Source organism: Talpa europaea (genome assembly GCF_964194135.1).
Source record: "Talpa europaea genome assembly, chromosome: 10".
NCBI lineage: Eukaryota > Metazoa > Chordata > Mammalia > Eulipotyphla > Talpidae > Talpa > Talpa europaea.
Window position 1 is genome coordinate 23,194,525 of NC_140077.1, and position 22,253 is coordinate 23,216,777.

At 37.8% G+C, this 22,253-nt stretch overlaps 1 protein-coding gene across 1 annotated transcript in view; it reads right to left on the bottom strand.

The window, feature by feature from the left end:
• Positions 1-279: 279 nt before the first annotated feature.
• LCOR (ligand dependent nuclear receptor corepressor) overlaps positions 280-22,253 on the bottom strand; it is a gene marked incomplete at both ends in the record, with an annotated part of 32,753 nt that continues 10,779 nt past the window's right edge. Inside the window, one exon of the mRNA XM_084245353.1 lies at positions 280-4,603. Coding sequence (XP_084101479.1) covers positions 280-4,603 — 4,324 coding nt within the window. The remainder of the gene's footprint in view (positions 4,604-22,253) is intronic.

Sequence of the window (22,253 nt, forward strand, 5' to 3'; positions counted from 1 at the left end):
GGCACTGTACTTTTAAAAACTAAAATTGCTTAGTTCCAAGTTTAAAACCCAAGGAACAACCAGAATATAATATATAACACTTCCCTTACTCAGCCTCGGAGAAAGACTCTGCAAGTTCCCTTCTCCATCCGAGCTGCATTTTCTGACGTCTTAAATCGCGGCCTTCTCCATTAACTGCAGATTTGAAAGGCTTGATGAGCTTATAAAAGCAAATTTAGTTAATGCAAAATAAAGGTTACTTTTAGAGAACAGTTTTACTCCTGGTTACCAGCCTTCCATTCATTTTGCATCCAGACGCCTCCGTTTGCTATTGGAAGAGTCCAGCTTTGCCTTTAGTTTTCGCTTTCTCTGGGTCGCGCTGTTCTCTGGAGTTTTCGTCAAGGGTCTGGCCCGGGTCTTTCCACTGTTCTGCTTCCTATTTGTGGCTTTCTGTGACCTTGAAGAGGATTCACTTGACCCTTTTTGCTTTATAGGTTTTGTCACTGTCTCCAAGGTGGTGGGCTGGGCAGGTTTTTTGTTGGCATTCTCTTTTTCTTTTCTACAGGGAAGACAGCTCTTTCCAGAGGGCTTTTTTTGGATTTTCGCTTTATTTTCTTTCAAGGATGACTTTTTGGGCAGTGGGTTGACTTTGTCCCTTGCTGCCAGCTTCTTGGCAGCAGGGGGCTTGGTGGATGGATCACTGTGCTTTTCTTTGCTGGCTTTCGTGGCTGATGCCTTGTCCTTTTTGTCCTGAGTGCTGTTGCCTTCTGTTCTTTTGCGTTTATTCTGAACTTCTGTTTTCGGCAAGATTTCAGATATCTGCTTCCCTTTCCTCCCCTTCACTCCATCGGTATTCTTGGGTTTAACAGGAAATCCATCTGCATTCACTTGCAGGGCGAGCTTAGGGGACATTAGAGGGTTGATACATACACTCTTAAAACTCTGTTTATTTTCCACAGTCCGACCAAAGGGGCTTTCCATTTTCTCATTCTTGATCAATCGCTGCTGGGCTCTGAGCTTTCCTCGAATATTAGAATACTTTCGAAGGATCCGGGTACTGGCTGGAGTAGGTGAGTTTGTGGGAGGATGGCTGTTTCTTCCTTCCTTGACTTCCTCTATAATGTCCTCAGTATTGGGGCTGAAGCTGACATCACTGCCATCCTCTGGCTCCACTTGGTCAGGATTTTCTCGAAATTTGGCCCACAGCTTCTGTGTTTTCCAATTGTTCCTAGCAGGAGTTGCTCCAGGAAATTTCTTCAAATGTTTTTTTAAGCGTTCAGCCTGTAATGAACTAGGGTACAGGCTGGAAGGAGAGAACTTCTGAAGAGGATGCTTGACAGGGGGGATATCTCCTGGAAGCCGAGTATTGAGCTTCTTCACAATTACCAGAGACCGGGTTTCGGTTGTCTCTAAGAACCATTTACAAACATTAGATAATTTAAAGTTCGTCATAAACAGCATCTGAACAGGAGAAAACTTCTGAATTTCCAACGAACCCCTATATTTCCGTGACCTTTTCTTGCTTTTCCAGATCTCCTTCAGTTTATCTGATTTGTTCCTTGCTCTTGGTGTTGGCTGGCTTTCTTTCTCCAACTGGATCCAGCCCTTCTGAACCTTCATGTACTGGGCATTGAAGTTGGCGATGAGCTCTTGGTTCTCCTCCTCAGCACACCACTCCACAAACTTGGGCTGCTCGTCTACCACGGTGTCCACATCACCCTCATCTAAGGGATCTCCGCTCTCTGAAGCATCATTTTCCTTTGGTACTGAGTGTCCTTCTGCTGCTTCCTTTTCTAAAGTCACTTTTGTAGTAGTATCTACGGAGTCCAGAGAATGAGCGTGTCTTAGATTGTAGGTTGAAGAGGTCAGTCTTGTAGGCCTTGGTGCCCATTTTGGTTGTCCAGCAGTATCACCACTTCCACTGCTTGGCAATTCAAGTACACTGGAGGACACCTCGTTAGCATCACCTTTATGCTGGGGGTGTGAGCTGTCTCCCTCATTTGTAGCCTCCTCCACATCCTGTGGGGGAAGAGGTCCTGGCTTCTCTTTTGATTGTTCTGGGAAAGTACAAGAAATACTTTCTGAGGGATCATGAGCATTTTTCTCACCCACCTTAGACTGAACATAGATCTCTAGTCTCTCTCCAGGCAAGGGCTGGCCAGCTGCAGCTGAGGAGTCACCACTGGGGAAATTATCTCCTTCCTCTTTGACTTCTTTTGCCAGCATGTTTTTAAAAGTCTGCCTAGTAATGACCCCACCTCCTTCACCCTCCTGCTCTGCATCTTTCTCAGCGGGATCTTCATGCACATTTGGGTTTTCAGTGTTCTCCAGAGCTTTTGTATGGGAATTGTCAGGCAGAGAGTCCTCAGGTGTCATTCCACCTGGATACTCATCTTTTTTAGAACGTTTTGCACCAGCATTTTTAGAAACCTTAATCTCAGGACAAGCAGAGGAAGAATCTGAACTCTGACTTCTTAGGCACCTGTCAGCAGAGGAAGAATCTGAAAGTTGACTTCTTAGACACCTATCGGAGGCCTCAGGGAATTTTTTACCTTTTTTCTTCTTGTCCAAATTCTCCTCAGGTAAGTCAATGCTTGGATCACACAGATCTTTTTCCAAAGGATGTTTTACATCATTTTCCTCTCTCCCTATTGTTTCTGTACAGCCTGCTGCCTCACTTTCCTCAATTTCACTGGGGTTTTCATCAGTCAATGTGCTGCTTTCCTTTAAGAGCGGGTTGGTATCTAGCTCCTGAGTGTCTTCTGTCTTGGTCTCAGTAGTGATACTTTGGTTGTCCTCAGCCTTTTCTAGGCTCAAGGGAGGCTCCAAGTCCACTGGTGGACTTTGATATTCAGGGCACAGAGGACCTTCCTCTCTACAGACTGTTTCAGGAGAACGAAGAGGCCTAGAAACAACATCTTCACTAGCTCCCTCATAAATACTCTCAGTAGAGGGAACCAGGGGATAGTCTTGGGGTACACTCATCTCCATTGTATCCAGCAGCTCATCAGGTAGTTGGTCTTGTGCAGGGGAAGGCAGCCCACTTGCTATGGGAGCTGAGCCCACGGGGCTGCCTTCTGGCACGTCCTCATTAGGAGGAGGAGCTGGGAGAGACACCAGGCTAGAGGCTGTTGTTTCCTTTGACCTAGGGGAGCTGCTCAGATTCTGCTTATTAGTCGTGGTACAAACCTCAGGTTCTTGAGATTCCTTTTCAGATGAAGCATCTCTGTCTCCTTCCGTGAGGGAGGTTATTTCTTTACTAGGTTCTTCAGGGTTGTCTCCGCTGGGATGTTGAGCATCTACTGTAGGTTTCGGGGCTGGAATTACATGGGTCGGCTTGGGACTGACCTCTGATGCCATTATTGAGCAGCTTGCTTTTTCTTGGGAGTGTACATTTCTGGCCAGTGTACGAACAGTTGGCAACTCACAACAATCACCATTAAAAAAGTATCCTCGAGTACTCTTTCTGGCTGTTTTCCGAGAAGACAGTATTGATCTCTGATTCTCAAAATGGCATTCTGTTATTGGCTGACTGATATAAACAACATCACACTGGTTATCATAATCATTTATCCTCAACCCTGATGCCCTTTTACTTTTCCGAGCTGTCTTTATAGAGGTTGGTATCATCTTGGTTCTTGAATGTCCATTAGATGCTTTGTGTACAGCTGGCATGGGGCCGGGGGCTAACCAACCATCTTTGGAATGATCAAACTGACCCTTATCACTGGGATGTAACTGGTAACCTACTTTATTTCTTCCTAGTGAGTGAAGATGGTTCTCTTGCTTTGGCCTTGAATCTTGTTCACTTGCCTCAAAATCTTGGTGCAAAGGTGTTTTTGAGCTACACTGTAAAGCATTCTCTTTGTCAGCAGTTCTAGATGAATTCCCCACAAACCCAGAGTCCCAAGCCTCTTCTGATAAAGCTTTAAATGAATTTCTTTGAGAAATAATACCGCTGTTGCTCTCCTCACTATTCTCAGCTGCCACCTTTACTGTAATTGGACTTTCCACTAAAGCTGAACTCTGCATATGGTCTTTACCATCCTCACATGTTTTCACATTTTTGTCTTGCTCCTGACCAGTGGTTTGATCCTCTAAGCTCTTTGAGATGTGGTGGCAGTTTAATGAAGAAGAATTAGATGCAGTGAGGTATCCCAAAGTGGAACTATCCATCGAACTATCAGAAGTGGGGTTAGTGGTTGGAAGTTCAGAGGAATCTTTCTGGACAAGAGTCAAGGCATTCTCTCTTCCATCTACAGAGTTTGTATCGGGGGGTGACTCCTTCAGGGCCTGTTCTGCCAAGTGTAGAGGGCTGTGAGAGCCCGATGAGTCTACAAATAAATCAACAGAAGTAGGAGACTTCATATCAAGACACACAGCATCCTGTTCCTTATGTTTGGTGCTCAGCTGGGTACAGCCAGCATTGCAAGTGGATGCATCCATTGCTCCAGAATCAGAAGGCTGTCGGTCCTCAGTGTCTGGCTGAGACTCAGTGTATAGGTCGTTCAGAACACGAATGAATTGCTTCTGATGATGCGTGCACAGTTTGACCATAAATTTCTCCAGTGGGGACTTCGATTGATTGTTAGAATCTACTGCGATTGCTTCTGTTGTGTTCTCACTAGAGAGACAAAGAGAGAGAAAGAATTAGTATGGCCATTTTCCAAAGAACAATTTTTACATGATGAAATTCATTAGATGTTAATCCCATTGTAAAGACACTGGAGACTCTGGCCAAAACTCCTTCTAACTGCCCTTATGCTTTTGATTCAACAAATGAGGAACGTATTTACCTAATTAAAATATAAGGCAGGCCCTGTTTTATATCTTATCTATATATCTCTCTCTACATATACACACATATATATTCTCAATTTTCAGTGACACAATCCTTCATACTTTTATCATTCATGAATAATCTCTACCTTATAGAAAAGAAGTATCACTGAAAATAATTGTTTTTCAAAAAAATATCTTGGCCATATTAACTCCAATTGTGTATTCCTGTTAAATAATTAATAGTTTCTAAGTCCACAGCATTGACAAAAATTCAGTTTTACTATATCACAAATCTTGGTTTAGAAGGACTTAGAAAACATATAGTTTTAACATGGTTTCTCAATATGACCAACTGTCTGAACTGTACAAATCTGCCATCAGCGATGCAGGAATTTGCCCATCCTTTGAAGGCACAGAGGACAGAAATCAATAATTTTACATTCCAGACAGTGAAAGATGTAATGACAAGCAATTCCTGATTGCTCTAAGTGATGGAACAGAAATGAAATCACACTGTAAGTGTGTAAGTTGTAAGGCTAAGTTGTAAGTTGTAAGGCTCTGTCAAATGCAAGGCAGTAGCAATGTTTCTAGTCAAACCACTTGACCTTCAATAAATGTTTTACAATAATTCACACAAATCTGTCTAGATTAAAGGAATCTTTTCAGCAAATCCCATACATTATCCAGGACAACACTTAGACTTTAACCTGGACAGAGGGGTTTGCAAAAAAGGATACCAGATTCAAGACAAGCTAAAGGCAGTTCCTGCTTAGAAAACTTTGAAGGGTTTTCAAGAACCGCTTTGTGTTTCTGGATGTCTTGGTTTTACTAAGTCTATGCAGTTGGAGAGCTTCAATTTTCTGGAGTTTTATACAGTTTCTCAATCTCTCTTTGGATTGCAATTCCTCAGGAGACTATGGTCTGACTCTTTACGTAACATGGCAGAACACCAAGGATAGTTTAATAAATGTGTGATGAGCAGATGCTGTTTGATACTATTGCCTAATCTGTTTTATAGGCTTTGACTTTTTATAGGCTTCGACTTTTTCCTCCTAGTCATGAGGTACCTTTGAGGACCTCAGACAGCCTACATTGGCCCCTTACCGCCTCAAACTTGAAACTGATCACTGAATTTTGAATAAACCAAGAAAAGTATTAAAACAGGTACACAGGGAGAGTGAGTTTTAGAGTACATGCTAGCAATGGGGCCAAGAGAGAAGGAAAAACTCACACAGCAAGAGTACTTATGGTATGTGTATTTTACTTATGTGTATATCTGTATTTTATTAAAATCTATTTGGTTCCCAAATAGTAGCTGTATTTACGAGTCCCACCTTTACTGTTAGAATAATGTCACTAACTGAGAAACCACATCTCAAGTGCCTGACTGGTGCCAAATAGGTGCTAAATGAAGATTTAAACAATAGTTTTACAAAATCAAGTACTTGGGCTTCATAAGAATTTCAATGGCTCAGTGAGTTTTTAATTCAGTTTTTGGTTACCAGACATATTCCTGATGTTTTTGATAGGTGACTATAAATAATTGGGTTATTACTAGCTTTTTAATATAAGGAATATACTCTAAGTACATGTTAGCAACACACACATACCCACACCTGGGGGGCAAGGTTGACTAAGGTCTTATAAGAAAGATTAAGAGATCATGGCAACACATTGTAGAAAATAACTAAAGCAATAAATGGTTCTTTCCAACCAAAAAGCACAAACCACCACCAAAGCCTGTAAAACTCTTTTGGACACTGCCTCACGCTTGTGGCTGTGCTCTGGGAATAGGGTTTAGTGTCTGGAATTAACAATATGCCTGGAGATTCACGAAATCCAGACATATACCCCAATAAAATGTCAGTGTTCTGAAAGAAACTGAGGTGTACTTTTTTATAAAATGATGCTTGCACAGAATCTAAAAAATTTGTAATTAATCCACAGGTAGAATGTAACTTCCTTTATGGTTATAAGACTTGGTTCTGCTGCTGTAACATGTTTCAATAATTTAATAGTGTTGCAATTTTTCAATTACCTTCAACAAAAGTAAAATCTTTCAAAGGGTCCTGCAACCAAGCCTGAAATACTGACTAGACTATGGCAAAAAACATGGTGCTTGATGGTTGATGGGGTGTGTGTATGTCTGGCCTGCACATTCTGATGGGACATTTATAAGATAGCGACTGTGAAATGTTGATAGGGAGCTGGACATACAAGCATGCGCTCACTAGTAGCTTCACTAACATCTGAGAACTTTCACATTAATACTAACCTTTGTCCGGGTTGGTATTAAATGGCCCTGTCATAATAGCTAACTTTATAACTATAGCAATAAAATCACTTTTGACTGTCCCTCTGAATTATCCAGCTTCTACCTTGTTTAATTTCCTCAAGCAATTTTCTCAATAGAACCTAAGTTTAGATTAATTTCATTTCACTTGAATATTTAAGTTTTAAAAATATCCTTAACTTCAGAACTTTTAATTCCATTACTGTTTTATTCATGTTTTAAAAATATGGGTGGTTAGGTCAGTTCCGCCTAAGTTTTAAATAGTGTGACTTTACTTTTGCTTCTAGTTATTTTTCCACAATTTTAGGCGTTTAATAGAGCCTAAATATAGCATTTTCTCTGATTTCGAATACTCTTAGGTATTGAGTTGGGAAATTAGAAAAAGGCCCATTTCTGTCCTGTAGGCCATTCACTCCACTTCACCTAAGGAGGAAACACTACCTGCTAGTTCTGTGATTTGTTACTACAGTACGTCTTCACATCTGAATAGGTAAGAGCATCACAAGAACAGTAATTCATCACAGGTTCTGCAATCATCTATTTGATTTCATGTTTCTTCTGCTTAACAGGAATCTGTAATAATTAAATGAAGTATTTACCGCCCAGAAATACTTCACCACCATGGCTAAATAGCAGGAAGAAGGGCTGCAGAAGAGGGAAACTTGACTTCTAACTACCAAAGTCAGTTTTGGTTTCTGTCCTGGGTGAAAATGGCTGGCATGACCTTGACCATTTTGTCTTTCTAGCCTCTGTTCAAAGCCTAATTCTTAAGGGTGTGGTAAAAGGATAAGATAATATTCATAAAAAGTGAGTGGCCCAGTTTAAGAATGATGTGTTGTTTCACATTCACAACCCTATCTTTAATGATTTACTCAATGATGTTTTTCTAGATCAGAGGTTAGACACAGCTGAACTCGCCTACTTTGTCAATACTGCAATACACAGATGCCTGAAGGAAAGTGAATATAAATGGAGGATGGTCAATGTTTATGTCATCTTAGAGTAAAAACTCAAAGAGAGGAGAGATGTGGCATGGAGTTTCAAGGGCACTTTTAGGAGTCTAGAATTGGGGACTGATGGATTTAGGTATTCTCCAATATCTGCTCCCTAACTACCTCTAAAACTACCTGATGGCAAATGCAACATCACCAATGATCAAAACATATTCCTAAGTAAAGAGAGACAGTGAATGATGTCTGGGTGAGAGCCGATCATAATAGCAAAACACACACACACACAGTACTAGGGAAGCAGGAGAGAGGAAGCTAAGGGGAGAGACACACTTTATGTAGAGTGACCAGTCAAGATCTGTAAACTAGCTGGCTTCTTCTCTTTAAATATAAGAAAATATAATATTCAGTACCCTTCAAGGCAATGAAAGTTGCATTTTTTTTTGTTTGCCAGACAAGAATCAAAAATGAGTAATTCCTTACTTCTGACCTTTTAAGCAGGTACATGTAAGTATATTCAAGGATAAGTCCACTGACAACTCTCTTCTCTATTACCACTGGCTATTTTACACTTGTCTATCATACCCGGATATAGGGATATTCACAAGGGCTATGACAAAACTGTGTGTATGTGGATTTGTCTGTCTCTCTATGTTTCAATCAATCATTAAAGAAAGGTGGGCATGGGTTGTGGAGATTTGTTTTTCAGTGTCTAAAAAATCTAAACCGGGGGTCTCCCTGGTGGCGCATGGGGTTAAGACGCAACCCATGAAGCTATCCGCAGCCACTGCAGCATGAGTTCGATCCCCGGCCAGGGAGCAACCCACATGGCACAGCAGACCTCTCCTGACTCGCCTGCTGCTCCCCTCAGCAGTGTATTTTCATCAATCTGCCTGTTCTGTTTCCCACTGTGTCTCTGGTGAATCCTCTCACCCCCTGTACCTCTGGTCTGTACCCCAGTTCTTGTATGCATAAATAAATAAATCTTTAAAAAAAACCCAAAAAACTCTAAACTACCGAATACCAAAGTTTTCTTTCCATGGAATTAAACTAGGAGGAAAAAAGGGCCTCCCCTGGTGGCGCAGTGGTTGAGCGCTGGGCTGCGAGGCTGCCTACAACCTCTGCAGCAACGGTTCTTTCCCTGGCCACCGGCAAGGGTCCCACAAAAACAAACAAACAAAAAAACAAAAAACAAACAAACAAATAAAAAAAACTAGGAGAAAAAAGTTAACAGGTTATGCAAAGGTAACACAGAAAGTGAGAAAGTTCATTAAGATCACAGAATAGCAAGTGACCTCTTAGAATTAGGTAGTTTAACACCCAGGTGATTTTCCAAGTAACTGAAATCCAGCTTATGTAAAATTGGATTTATTGAGAATTCAGGTGGATTTAGATAGAAAAAGCAATTCTCAAATTGGAATTTAGGAGAACTGTTACTCCCCAGAGATCAAAGGGGAAGGCGTGTATGCATGTGGGTTCAAATCTAGGCTGTATCTGCATCTCTCTTGCCTGTAAGAGTCTCAGCCTCAGCGAGTCACTGCTGCTGATGGCAACATGGCATCTAGTTCAGGCATGGAAAGAAAAATAGTTAAGAACTACTGCTCCAAAACAAAAGGCATGCAATGCCAACATAATAAATATGCTTCGGGTTTAGTGTATTTTAATCAAGTTCGTTAAAAACAGGGTAGAACAAAGTTTCAAAATTTTTGAGTAACTCACTTGGCAGAAAGAAGAGGTGCCACAGAGGAAACTTATGGGGCATGGAGCCACAGATTGCTAGCTTTTCTGTTCCTCAGGGCTTAAAATCCCTGATAAAAGATTATTATTCAGAGTAGATCTAAACATGATAGACACAGTTTAAGGCTTGTATATGGCATCTCCTATTTCTGTTCAATTTAAATAGGTCATGAAATTTATTAAATTACAACAAAAATAAAATTACCAATGTTTCTCATGTTAACACATTTTACCCTATAGGCAAATGTACTTGGGAAGTCAAAATATAATCAGAAAGTTACTTAGTGAGCAGAAAGTGAGAGCAAGGGGTCACAAAGCATAACAATGACTCCATCTCTCTAGAAATCTATTGGGTTCATAAAAAAAGAAACTATGAAAAATTACTTACTTTTGAAAGTTCATCATTTTGTTTGTTTGTTTCTATCATTCCAGATAAGACTATGCATACAAAACCAGAAATATTACATTTGGTATATATTTTTTAGATTTATTTATTTATACAAGCACTGGGTACAGTCAGAAGCGCGGGAGGGTGAGAGAATTCTCCAGAGCCAGAGCAGGGAACAGAACAGACAGACTGACGAAATACACTGCTGAGGGGAGTAGTGGGCGGCAGGAAAGGTCTGCACACCCTGTGGGATGCTCGCCAGTGGCCAGGGATCGAACTGGCGCTGCAGAGGCTGCAGGCAGCTTCGCAGCCCAGCGTTCAACCCCTGCACCACCAGGGGAGGCCCCATTTGGTATTTTTTCAAACAAAAAAGGAGGGGAGGGTTCAAAGACAGTGAATGGCATAAATTTAAAAACAAACAAAAAAAAAAGGTCCTGGACGTGTGGGGAGGAAATATGCTGAAGTGCTGTAACATTATATAAATGCTGATTCGGTGAGAGCACAAATCTAAATTGTTAATCTAATTAATAATTAATCTAATAAGTATTAGAGCTACAAATTTGTAGAAAACACATTGAAATAGACTTTAGGAAATAATATGATTCCAGATAAAATGAAAAGACCTTCGTCCAGGGCCTATTTGAACTGAAACAGTATGTCTATCACTAACCTCATTAAGTTAGGGAAACCAGAGTAAGGAGAGCTCTAGATGTTAAAAGCATAAGTGACATTTTAGAAGGTCAGGACTATGTGAGAGCATATGACAACGGAATGTGACTGGCCTGTTTGTTTGATTTTGCTTTTGTATTTGTCAGGTAGGGGGTTAAAATTCCATCTTCTTCTTTAACTGTTCATTAATTTGAAACTTAAATGATAAACTGTTCATTAATTTGAAACTTAAACTTAAAACTTTTAGTCCAATGATGGACTAAAAGAATACCACTACTTAAATGGAACATAGGGGTGCTCATTGCCCAAAGGGTGAGAAAAGGTACCTTATCATGATGCTCTTTTGATGGAAGGGTAAGGGCAACCAGAGATCACCTCATGCCTGCTAGAATGACTATCACTGAGAAGACAAGACACCATGGGGGTTGGTGAGGAAGTGAAAAAGGAACCCTTATACACAGTTGGTGGGGATGTGAACTGTTCAACCACTCTGGAAAACAATATATGGAAGTTCCTTCAAAGAAATAAAAATAGATCTGCCATATAAACTTGAAAGTCTACTTCTAAGTATCAACCCAAAGTAAATTAAAACAAGATTTCATAAAATATATATATACCCATGTTTATCACAGTTAATTCACAACAGTCAAGATATGGAAACTAGAACTGCCCATCAACCCATCAGTGGATAAATGGATAAAACAGATGTGGTACATACACACAATGGGATATTATGCAGCCATGGGTGGAGCTTAAGGGCATTATGCTAAATGGGTAAGTCAGATGGAGAAATATAAAGAATTGTATTATATCATTCAAATGGGTAATCAAGTCTGTTTTTTTTTAAAAAAAGCAAAGGGTCTCCCCTGTTGGTGCAGCGGTTGAATGCTGGGCTGTGGAGCTGCCCGCAGCCTCTGTAGCGCCAGTTCATTCCCCGGCTGCCGGCGAGGGTCCCACAAAAATAAAAGGGGGGGGGGGCGGCAAAGTAAGATGGTGGTTACCATGGGATGCAGGGATAAGATTGATGGTTTAAGGGTACAAACTTGTAACAAGTTGTAAGTAAGCCACAGAAATCCAATTTACAGTATACTGAGTATCCACAATAATGTACTATAAACGATACAATAAATACTGCTTTAAAGGCAATTATTACATATATAAATGTATCAAGTAACACCCTGAACACCTTAAATTTATAATAGAGCATGCCAAATTTGTCAAATAAAAAAATTTGGAAAAAAACGGGGGGTTGGCAGGAAAAGAAACATTTGTCAAGGCCTAATAAAAGCCAAGGATTGTGCTGGTTTTCCTGGTGTGGGACTCAGCCTCTAAGAGTTCAGATAGGATTCCACTCTAACTGGAATTTATTTCTCTCACAACAACAATGATAAACTCAAACAAAACCCCATGCCACCACCTTGCAGGACAGTGTTTATGCAGAGGGGAGAATCAGAAAGAGGCATGGGAAGCTAGCAGAAAGAGAAAAAAGCACAAAACAACAATCAATAGTTCACATGACAGATTGCAGCAACACAACTTTTTTTTTCCTCTCAAGAAATAAAGTGGTATGTTTTTGACAAAAATTCCTAGTTACTTTTTGGGTGAAAGGAAGAGGGAAACTAGCAGATATAAATGTGAGGCGAACTGATAACTACTACACTACGGAAACTGATATTAGCAGATATTAATGGATACTTGATAGCGTTCTGAGTTTTTCATGACTTTTATGGGATATTCTATATCCTAACTTTTCTCATGGTCTCTTGAGGTTCTTAATCTCCATTCCTGAGATCATACAAATCCGTGGCATGGACTGTAAAAATGACAAATTCTACTTTTGTTGTCAAATAGTGATCACTTAACATTGATACAATGATGGCACTCCTAAAAAATAATCTAGACCACATCATAAAATACAGAACACAAAAAAAAAATAATTTCTAAGGCACCACAGACAAAATTTAATGTTACTTCTCAATTGCTCAATTCACGACTGTTACAGAAGGTATACATATTTTAAAATTTAAAGTATAGGGATAAGCAAAGTATTTTCATTTCTACCATTCTCTCTGGGGTGCTTAGGAATTAACAGTTCATTATACCTATCCCCCACTCCATCTCTCTCTGAAACACTCAAGGCTACCATTGGAGATGTTCTAGAGTGGGAAAGAATTAAATAGAATCATCTGTATATTCAAGTTCTTACTCAGGAATGTTGAAAGACAAAATATAAATGTATACACACATGCACACTCACATACATACACACCACTCAATTGATTCTACTTCAATCCTTATCCCTGGTTCTACCACTACTCTTGCTTTTAATACACTGCCCAGTTCAGCTACACCTATTGAACTTCCCTGGCACCTGTCTTTTCCTGACTTTGCCTTAAGTACCACAAACTGTCCATCTCCCTAAAGTTCAAATTGTCTCTTTTTTGCACAGAACTTCTGTCAACTTCCCACTACACACACTCATCCTCATCAGCACCCTATCCATGGGGGAGATATTTCTTGCTCTCCTAGTTTGTTTCTTTTATTAAATAGAATGTATGCTGCATGGTAAGGGCTGACATGGCTATCTCCTCCACTGAGTGGACTGTGAACCTTCTTGATGTCAAGGACTTTGTTCTTTTTAACTTAGGAGCTTCTTGCTTAAGTTCATGTTCAGTTCACACAGGTATAAGTGGTGAAAAAACTAACCAAGTAAGTTACTACGCAGGGAAAAATATTTTTCTAAGACATTTTTCAAGGTAAGTGAAAGGGGCAGAATGATTTATAATCAGAATGAAAAGAAATGTCATTTTCAATGAAAGTGAGTTCAAATCAATGGGCAGGGACAGGAAGAAGGGGATTTTGCAAGTCAGATAGAAAATGTGTAGGCTCTTAAGTATGTACACAAGAGGTTCTGAGCAGGCTAATAAGGTACCAGAAAAGCAGGGCTAGAGGTGTGGTTTACAGAATGACTTTGAACAGTCATGAGGGCCAGAACAAGAAACACATTTTACAGTGACCCCAGTACACACATCTCAGTTTGTATGTGTATGACACACGAGTTTCAGTGAAGTAGTATCTACCTACTTCTTTTTAAAATTGTTGGTTAGGACACATTAAGTAGCTATTACAACTATGAAATCACAACTGGTTGTTCTGACCACCTTGTAAAAACCTGTTATCCTGGTTATTTTCTTCTGAATCCATCTTTATGTAGCTAAAGTCATTCCTGGCAAAAATGTCTCAAGTCAATTTAATAGATAGTGGAATGAACATCCCTAAATCATGTTAGGTGTGATTTATCATTTTGAAATGCACAGAACTCCTATTTGATCAAATTCTTTCATTAGAAAACTAAAGTTTTGATGATTAAACATACATGCATACATCCCCAAACCTGGCTTTTACATTTTGCTATTCAAACTACCACATTGTGATAACAAATACCTGCACGCAGATTCAAAGCATGTAAAATCTGAACTTTGAACAAAAAAAAAAATCTGTATGATAAAAATGCAAATTCTAAGTAACTATAATCTTCAACCTCAAATATCTTCTACTTTCCAAATAATGTTTGTTCCATTTAGTTTTGAAAAGAAACAAAGGATGATTAAGTTTGATAATATTCCCCTACAATAGAACCAAGAAATATGGAAAAAGCAGTACTCCAGACTTCAACGATAGATAGTATCAATATTTTTTATGTCTTTGAAGAATAAAACAAGACTGGCTGCCCCTAGTCCCAGTATAAGATAAGCTCATCTGCCTCATTTCCAAAGTCCTAACTGATACAAACAGCATCGTCCACAACTTTCATCCTGATTTTCTCTCTCTCCCTAATCTTCACACTAAATTAAATACTGCTAGGTGCTTTCACTCCTAGCTTTCATCCTCAACACTGACAAAGAGCCTGGCACAGTGCTAGGCATTTTACATACAGAATCTCATTTACGTCTCATAACAAATCTCTGAGGTAGACAGTATAAGCTCCCTTTTATAGGTAAGAAAACTGAGGCTCAGAAAGGTTCAATAACTTGTTCAAGGTTGGGTACTGAGAAAGTAAAGGGGCTAGGATTTTAAACCAAGCTCATCAAAATGTCTCTTAAACTTGGCATATTCTTTTCTCTCTTCTTTACCCTACCTATTCAAGATCTACTTCCTGCAGCACTGAGTCATCAGTGTTTACTTCTATTTAACAATTAAGTTTTGTATGCTTCAAATATAATTTGTTTACTGGTAATTTTGTATGACAGATTTAATTCTCTTCCTAAAAAGCAATGTAAGTTTATTCAAGAGTAAAACTAAATTTATCACTTAACTACTTAAAACTGAATGTAATTAGCAGATAAAACCCCTCATTCCTAATTCTAGGTCGAGAGTAATAAAGTGATATGGAGATCAGTATTATGGTTAGGGATCATGATTATTAAGGGCAACTTATTATATGAGGAAATCAAGTCCCTTAAACTCCCCAAGTTTCGTGTTTTTCATCTGAAAATTAAAGACTAAAATGAGACCAACTGTGTTTAATCCGTTGGTTAATCAAAACCTCCTATGATCACAATAATGTGAATAGATTGAACACTACTGAAGTGCACATTGAAAAATGGTTAAGATATGTTTTGTTATATGCCTTTCACAATTAGAAAATAAAATCACGGAATAAAAAAAACAAAAACCACCACCTCCAAATCAAAATGTCCTGTTACATTCTGAAAATATATAACATGTTCAAGCCTCAATCATAAACTGATTCAAGTGTATGTAGTATAGGACTCAGGCATCTGTATTCTTGAAAGGTTAATTCTGACCAAGACTGATTTATATTCAATGATCCCTATATTTGAGCGCTAAACATTCAAGGTAGAACTAATCTGTACTTCTGAAATAGCAAATTGTGAGTAAAACTACCTTAAAACTAGTCAGAATAGGGGCCTCTCTGGTGGCGCAAGGGGTTAAGATGCAACACATGAAGCTCACCACAGCCACTACAGCACAAGTTTGATCCCAGGCCAGGGAGGTGACCCACATGGCACAGACCTCTCCTGGCTCGCCCACTGCTCCACTGCTCACCCACTGCTCAGCAGTGTTTCAGTCTATCTGCCTGTTCTGTTCCCCGCTCTGTCTCTGGTAAATCCTCTCACCCCCAAAACTCTGGCCTGTACCCCAGTTCTTGTATGTATAAATAATCTTCAAAAAAAAAAAAAAAACTAGTCAGAATAAAAAGTGCTCATTTTTTGCAAAGGTATCACCACAACCACATAGTTCATAATAAAAACAAACTTGCGAGGCATTTAAAATGACAATCAGATCTGTATTTTCCTTAGAAAGTATAGCAATCCAAGGTGAGACCTAAGGTTTTAAAGACTGCACTGTTCAGTAAAGGGTTGCTACCATATTTCCAAATGTTTGAGATTAGTGCATTTAATAGCAAACTGCATTTTTAATTGATTCAGTTGAGGCCTAAAACACATTTATGCCAACATTCACTTTACAAGTGAAAAAAGCTATCATCTTTATGAAAGTACCAAATGCTTTTTAACACATACATACTGCTGATCAAATAAAGTTGGGAAAAGGGTACAATTGACATTTTAAAACAACTAATCAAAACAGCTCTAGAACAGACGATTTAGTATTTAGAAATGCTTATATTTTTGCTTGCTTTCCAAACTGAACCCTAAACAAATCTTGCCTTGAACTGTTAATTATACTCAGATCAATCTTTTAAAGCAATGTTTTGAGTACAATTCTTTTCCATGGAACTCTGAAAACAAGCCTCTTCCTACCCCTTACACTGAATTAACTCCCACCAGGTGGCAAAGCCTGTCTACTCCAGTTATAAACCTGGGTTGATACTCACAGCGCCACTTCCCACCCAAAAACAAAAGTCCAAGAACTTACAGTTGGAAGATAAAAACTTAGTGTTTTAAAAGGCTCATCTTTTCCAAGCAAATAAGGATAGACACTCTGAATAAAAGAATTGTATCTGTTAATATGTTCTATTAAAAAAAAGGATTTCTCACTCATTTCAGCTATATTAATTCAACATCATGACTTGGGGAAATGTTTTAACATTTGAACCCAAGTATCTTGTGACAGAAATTCACAATCTTTGGGGCAAAATGTGAAAAGATACAATAGGAAATGACACCATCTTCCCTTCTGTCCCTTCTACTACCTTTAAGCAATTTCTCTGATTGCTATATCTTATTAAAACATAGGGTCCCCGAATTCCAAAGTATCAACAGAATGACAGAAAACTGGTTTAGAAGAAATAAGTCTTTTAAAAATAAGGTCATAGAAATTTAAAAACTATGCATCAATTTGAAGACAGAGTCACTAAAATTCATTTATGAGATGCTAGGTTATAATCCTACCACATTGATCTGGCCACCGTTTAGAATAATGACAAGAGAAAGCAGTTAAAGCTTTGAAATTTACAAAGAATTAGGTTCCCAGAAAAATGTTCTACAAACACGTGGCAAGGCTGAGTAAAGGGAACGAATGAAGTCTATAAACAAGCCCGTAGTAGCAATAAAAAGTTCCAATATTGGAAGCACGGGACTATAAAAGAAACAGCTAGTCAAAGTAAGACAAAAGGAGTAACTAAAAGATAATCATGACCAACTCCCCAAAACAGATTTATTTTAAAATATAAAATGCCATTACAAATGATCAGAAATCACTTCAATCAGCCTTTAATTACATCTTGACCTTGAAAAGTTTTCTAAATTATTTTGTATCATTTGTAATTATCATTATTATTCAGCTGTCTCCCTAATCACTTTAAAATAGGAACCATTGTATTGTACAAAACTTATTTATACAGTTTCTAAAAACCACAACACAAATGCTGAGCAACATATATGTTGTTCTTTACTTGTCCTAGGACAATGAAATACCAATATCTTCCCAAGAATCAGAACTAATAATCTTAATTGAGAACATTGCTTTTTAACTCTGCCTTGAGAAAAGAACAAACAGAAACTGATAAATCATTGTTTTTGATGAGCAATCCCAGCATTATTTCACTCTAAAAAATTTTTCTATGAAAGACTAATTTTGGCAAGAAGGTATTATGAAAATATCAATATATTTTGTTAAACTTAAAATATTTTTTAATACTCTGATGAAGAAAACTGAGGTAGTGTAGTATCAAATTAGTAAACACAAGGTTATAAGACAGTACTGCATCCAAATACTGATGCACAATTTTGAAGCAGCAACTTCTAGTTATGTAAGATTTCATCTAAAAAGAATGTATCATTAAAAATTACTCTGCTTACCATGCACTAAAATCCTAGGAAGTAGAAACCAACTCTTTAAAACAGTTTTTCACAACAAAATTTATTAGAAGAATAGTGGTTTTGAAAAGTCTAGCATCCAGTGAGAACTACCATACACAACATTACAGCTGGGAATGTTTATCCAAAATGTCATGGTCAAATAATACAATGGAACCATTAAATCTTACACATGCACGAAAGAACTAGCGCTTTTGACATACAATGCCAAAAAAAAAAGGGGGGGGGACCACATGGATTAAAGTTTTAAGTACTCATCACATACATTAAGACACAGCTTATTGTAGTCCAGTCAAAAATCAGAACTGCATTAAAAAATTTAATGTAGTGCAATCAAACCAAAAAACTTAATTTGTGATCATAAGTGCTCTACTACATAAACATTGATCATAGCAAGGAACAAAAAAGTTCAAATCACACAGTACAAAAAAAATCTGTAAATAAATATAAACTACAGTACAAGAGAAATATTAAATTATACAATTCCGTAAAACTGTAAACAGTATATTGAAATGAGGTCCATAAGAGTAAAGGGGGTTCCTGTTTTGTTGCATGACACTTGAACTTCTAGAAAACTGAAATATGCCATTTTCTGTGTTTTCAAAGGCTATGGGTTTTATATATAGAGAATTCCTTTAGATGTTAAGATATCAAATATTAAAGCAGAGGCGTAATCAATTTTGTTAACCACAGATTATACTGTAGGAAACAAGTTTTACAGGATAAAGAAACCCAGTAGACAAGTCTTAATATTAATGATGCAAAGGGCTAAAACACTAGAATTAGAACTTCACATCAGAAGAAACTTGTCACTGAGGACTTCAAGGTTACAAAATATACTGACAAAATTGTCTGCTGATATGTAGACCTAGACCTCTGCTAGCTTTTTTGACATTTACATGTTCATATTATAATACCAACTTTGGCAGAATCACTACTAATAAACTCAGAGCACTCCTGGCCCAATGGTTCCATCACAGTGGCCAGTGCACAGAATTCTCTAAAGACATTGCATAAACTAGAATGTAGAGGTCAGACACCCAAGGACCAGTGCTTGAATTTAGTAGTAGCATGGTGAAGAAGCAAGAGCCACATTGAGGAGGAACTGCATCTGTTGTAATTTACAGAAGCAGCAAGGAATGTCATTTAATTGTGCTGGCTATTAGTGGCATTTAAAAATAGATTAACTGTGTGTGCGCATGTGGTGTTTTGCATGTGCTGGCTATATATTTATGCACAATTCATTTTTTTAAACTACACCGTTAACAGGAACCCCCATATTATCTGCTCAGTAGTAATAACTGAATATATAGAATGCCACTATAAGAGTATGAGGCACCGTGTGCTGGAGAGTTATATGCAGCTTTAAAATCTGTTTGGCTGAGTTATACCTGGATACCTGAACTGAGTTTTTAAGTTGACATTCATCAAGGATGTGCTACCAGCACGTCAAAATAAAAGCAAAACAGAAAAATACAAGTCACTGTTAGGTTTAAGAATAGCATCAAAGTACCTGAATTGAGTGAGAATAGTGTGTAAACTGTCCCTGAGGGTTTTTAAACAGTGTGTACAAGTTGGATTCCTAAGAACATTAGTTTTATTTGACAGTATGGACTGATAAAATACCAATGTCTGACAGTTTAAAGTGGAGGTTATACAGAATTATATTCAAACACTCCAAATGTAGTTTATACATTTCTTCTCAAAGCAGCAATAAGCTGCTGTAAAGTATACATCCCATCAGAACAAGCAAGAAATGGGAGTCAGATAAAGGTTTCTATCTTAGTCTGGTTTTCTGACAGCACAGCATATCAATATCCAATGATTCTATCTTTCTAGATCAGAATGTAACTAATTTCGACTAGCAATATAGGATTAGACTTTTAATCAAACACTTTGCTATTACATACTAAAATTTCATAAACTTACTAATGCTGGTATACTAACCTAGTTAATTATCCCCCCTCATTTTAGAAATATACCCTTCCACAACTTAAAAACATTAAGATCCATTTTCAGTCCTCTGATGTAAAAAGCATGTCAGTGAATTAATATTAAAAATTTACACAGTAAAAAGGCTTGAATTTCAGCCAAAGACTCTAAATACTGCTCATTCCCTGAAGACTTAAAGGGAGAGAGAATCCCTACCCATTTTCCTAGTGATTTATTTTTCTAAAATGGTCTGACATAATTTTCCATTCTGGGGAATTTTCCCCTCACCTTCTTTCAAATTCCAAATTCTTAAGCCTGAAATGCTTAATGAAATGGGGAAAACGAGGCAATCACTTGGAACCGCTTCAAAGTACAAAATGCTATTGTCTCTTTTTTAAATAAGATTTATATAAATGCAATCTGACCCCGTATTATGTTGTTTTATATTTTTAAATAATCACTGTAAAACTTACAGTACCTAAGACTCTGAAGATAAATTAAGACTTTAGTGTTGTAACAGAAAAAGTGCTGAATTATCCCTTTTCTAGTACTTTAAACATTTCAGACAAGTGCTTTCCTAGTGATAGTAAGTTTACTATATACCCTTCCACCAAGCAGGAAAAAAAAAAGTTACCTGGATGAAAGAAAAGATGTTTAGGAGTGTAGCACCTGGTATTTACCAAATAATAGATGTTATTTCACTAATTCCGAGGGGGTAAAAATATTCTAGAATGAATTCTATTTGGCTATTGAATGTGTTAAAAATCCCTGCTCTACTGTGTCAGTGTCCTGTGTTTAACCCCCCACCCCCCTCCCCCGGTCCCCTTACACACTATCCACTGAGAATCTAATCTCTAAAGAGATTATTTTAAAATTTATGTTTTCAGGACATACCTGAGAAAGGGTGCAATTATGCAGAACAAGGAACCCAAGACTGCACTAATACTGGTTATAGTTTCATAAATTCTTTCCCAAGACAAATCTAAAAAGTCTAAGAGGTATGGATCTTCAAATATTTCTTACTGCTTTAGATTTATTTGGTATGTGTGTAGGGTCATTTCCAGTGTTGAAAAGATCATCTTGAACCTGTTCTATTACAGTTCAAGATGGGGTAAAGAGTTCATTTCCATATTCAAACAATAAAGATTAAATATTATGATTAAAATATTTGCTACATCCAATATATCTATGATTAACTAAAAGTGCTTGCTTTTCAACTTTTACTGATTCAGCTCTAAATGAACTGGAAACCTTAAAATTACCCCCCCCAATAGTTGCAGAATTAACTTCTGTTTTACCATTTGTCAAACAACCTTAATTAACCTTGATTCTCATTTTCAAACAATCAAAAAACTTTTCTGATTATCAAATGAAGATGGCCCAATGTTACCATACATATTATCTATCCTGTGACTCACTTTTAGTATTATAGGACAGAATCTTCAGTTTTTTCCTAAAGTTTACATACTTTTCCTTCCTACTTCCCAATCCTCCCTCCCCCAAATCTCCTTCTTAACACTCAGGGCACACAGCTACAGTGTTAGCTACAGGGCTAATGTCTGCTGCTTTAAAAGGCAACTGCGAGTTAATTTGGGAATAAGAGACAAGAGTACATGCAAAGAATTTCTACTGTTTTCCTTTCAGTAACCATGTTCACAAACAGTCTCAAGGACAGAATGAATCCAAAACTTGAACTAAGAATTTGGAGGGTTACATTGCTTGTTTCACAACTATACTTTTTTCCTTTTTCAAGAATTTGAAAGCAATTAGATTTTTAAACAATATCTATAGTTTAACAGTCTCCTAATTATTGTAGGTTAAGTCTTTAATAACACTGGATGACCTAGTATCAATGAAGACCTAATTATAATGAAAAGGTTGCCAGGAAAACAACCTGTGATCTCTATGGGAAGGTCAAATTTAACCTGTTACTTCCAATGTCTCCTATAAGTAGAGCAATTCAGTCTATTATCATATTCTATCACCAATGACAGCAACCTGAATATACAGAAAAGGTGGTTCATATGGGAAAAACCCGACATTTAGTTAAAGAAAAGAATAATTATAAAAGCTGTAAGTACATGGTTTCAAAATATCAGGTAGGATAATAACTGTTAAAAGAAAATAACACCAAACTGTAACATAATTGCAGTAAATGCTCAAACTAGTATCAGGTTCTGACACTGGGTTGACTCAATAATTTGTTTTATAAAAATAAC